At 33.7% G+C, this 2,629-nt stretch overlaps 1 protein-coding gene across 1 annotated transcript in view; it reads left to right on the plus strand.

Annotated features, from left to right (window-relative positions):
* Window positions 1–7: 7 nt before the first annotated feature.
* Window positions 8–2,629, plus strand: part of LOC100182917 (mutS protein homolog 4) — a gene marked incomplete at its 3' end in the record, with an annotated part of 3,747 nt that continues 1,125 nt past the window's right edge. Inside the window, exons 1-4 of the mRNA XM_002124063.2 lie at window positions 8–252; window positions 466–624; window positions 958–1,114; window positions 1,388–1,457. Coding sequence (XP_002124099.2) covers window positions 44–252; window positions 466–624; window positions 958–1,114; window positions 1,388–1,457 — 595 coding nt within the window. The remainder of the gene's footprint in view (window positions 253–465; window positions 625–957; window positions 1,115–1,387; window positions 1,458–2,629) is intronic.

Below are 2,629 nucleotides of genomic sequence, written 5' to 3' on the forward strand. Positions count from 1 at the left end.
TTATTCTTTGCTATATGGTTGAGGTCCTACAGCGTGGCACGCCATGGGACCTAAAATTTTGTTAATTTTTTCTCTCAGGTACTACTGTCTTGCAGCCAGTGCAGCATTGATAAAATATGTTGAATTTGTTCAAAACACAATATACGCATCAGAATCATTGAGAATCGTATTCAAAGGCAGCGAACAAACTACTTTAATAGATGCTGGTACTTCTTCTGTGTTGGAACTCGCTGTGAATCTAAATGACCCAAAGTAAGGAATATTTATATAGGTTTTGAACTTTTTTTTATTTGTTATCTACATGAGTGAGATCCTACAGTGGGGCAAGACATGGGGCTTTTGCGTTTGTCCGGCGCTGTCGCAATTTCTAAAAAGCTAAAAAATTTCCTTCCAAATCCTCCTAAATTTCAACATTTTTTTAATGAAAACCTACTTAAAAAAATGTTAATAAATTTTTTTCTTCAGAAGCGACCAGTCTTTATATGGTGTTCTGAACCACACAAAGAAACAGGGAGGATCCCGTCTTCTCTGTTGCAACGTCCTCCAACCTAATGATGTTGAGACCATCCAAGGGAGGCTAGATTGCGTGGAGGATCTTTCAAACTCTTCAGAGCTCTTCTTTGGGTGAGTGTTGCCATTTAGTTTTTACAGTGTTGCCATTTAGTAGTTCAGTGTTAAGCAGTGTCCTTTTTGTCAGTGTTTCCAGTTTTTTTCTGTGGTGTTTTTATTTATTTTGCAGTGTTTATTAGTTCAGTGTTTCTTTTTTCAGTTTTTCCCTTTTATATTTTAATAATAACAGGGTAAAAGCTGTTTTACATTAAACTGCTGTACTAAAACATATAATGTCACCCCTGTTTCAAAAATATATCATGGCACCATTTTTCATACCACATCAGTTTAAAAAACACCATTTTTTAATAAAAATCATTAAATCTAACCAATCTCATTATTTTCTAGCTTGCAGTCTGTGTTGGCACGATTTGACATCGATATAGACCATTTGCTATCCTTGTTAGTTCAAATACCCAAACAAGAGACAGGTAAATCTCGTGAAAGACATATGACTACTGCTATATTGTTGAAACATGTTACTGAACTGGTACCAGCATTAAGTGTAAGTTCCAAGTATATTTATATATATATATATATACATATATATGTAAAAGTTTACATAAATGTTATTCATTCTTGTGTCCTGGGGCAAACAGGTATAACGCAACTTTACTGTTTTATACACCCTATGCCCGCTTAGTTATAAGTTACCGCAAAATGCAACTTTTTGGCAATTATATTTTTTTATTATTTTTTTATATTTCAATTTTTTCATATACCCTTTGTATCTGCTTTAAAAATAATCTAAAAATTTTCTGTTTTTTTACTTTAATAGGACGTATTATCCCACGCAAAATGTGAATTATTTGTTGCATATAAGGTTTCATTACAAGATGCTAGATACGGTACATCAGTCTCTACCTTATATTTTAATACAATATTTATTTAAGTAATTTAAAAACTAATTTAGTACTTTATAGTTCAGTATGCTAATTTCTATTTTAAATTATGCAATTTTTTGACTGCCTGTCTATAAAACCAGAGGTAACAGGTTCAAGGCTCATTGCTGCTACTATTGTGGACGCAGTATCCTTGGGCAAGAACCTTAAGTAAATTGCACAATTCTGTAAATATTCTTTATTTACTACTAAACAAATGATAAAAGAGAATGAAAACATAGACTATCTTACCCCACTCTACTATAGTAAATTGTATATTACTGTAAATTCTTTGTATACTACCAAACGAACTATAAAAAGACTGAAAACGTGTCCCGTTTTACCCGCTCTAATTTATCTTGCATTTTTCAGGCTGTATAGTTGATATAATAAACCGAACTATACATGAAGATGCAAGATACACTAATATGAAAACCCAACGTTGTTTTGGACTGCATGGTGTGTTAAACCTTTCAAAGATCATATATAAAGGATCACATAGCATGGGGTGAATGGATCACATAGCATGGGGTGAATGGATCACATAGCATGGGGTGAATGGATCACATAGCATGGGGTGTATGGATCACATAGCATGGGGTGAATGGATAAACCATGTGTGTCTGGTGTATAAGAAGACACTCGTGTTATAGCTAAGTTGTTATAACTCAACAGTGGGCATGAAGTTTATATGCTCACACAGTACCGTATAAAACATCTCATGCTCACTGTCGAGTTGTAATATTAGTGTATTTTTATACACCAGACACACATGGTGTATTCATACACCCCATGCTTACTGTTGAGTTTAACATGGGTGTCTTCCTATAGGTTTCCAAAACAAAGTCATCATACGGTTTCACTACAGAAGATCTTATGAGACTAAACAACAAAGTTGAAATATCTGTTAAAGACATCAACTTGTTATCAGATTAGTAAGTTGTATGATTTTACCTTTGTGGTTTTTATTCGACTGTGACTGTGCTGCTTTTCCATAATTTCAGTTTTAATTTAGTAAAAATAATCTACATAAAACATCAAAATGTCGATAGCAGTAATAAAAGTGTTATAATGACTGTCATTGCCCCGCCAGCAAGGATAAACAAGTCACATACGTAGTAACTCGTAAGCGGGCAGGG

This window comes from Ciona intestinalis, unplaced genomic scaffold, assembly GCF_000224145.3.
Source record: "Ciona intestinalis unplaced genomic scaffold, KH HT000961.1, whole genome shotgun sequence".
NCBI lineage: Eukaryota > Metazoa > Chordata > Ascidiacea > Phlebobranchia > Cionidae > Ciona > Ciona intestinalis.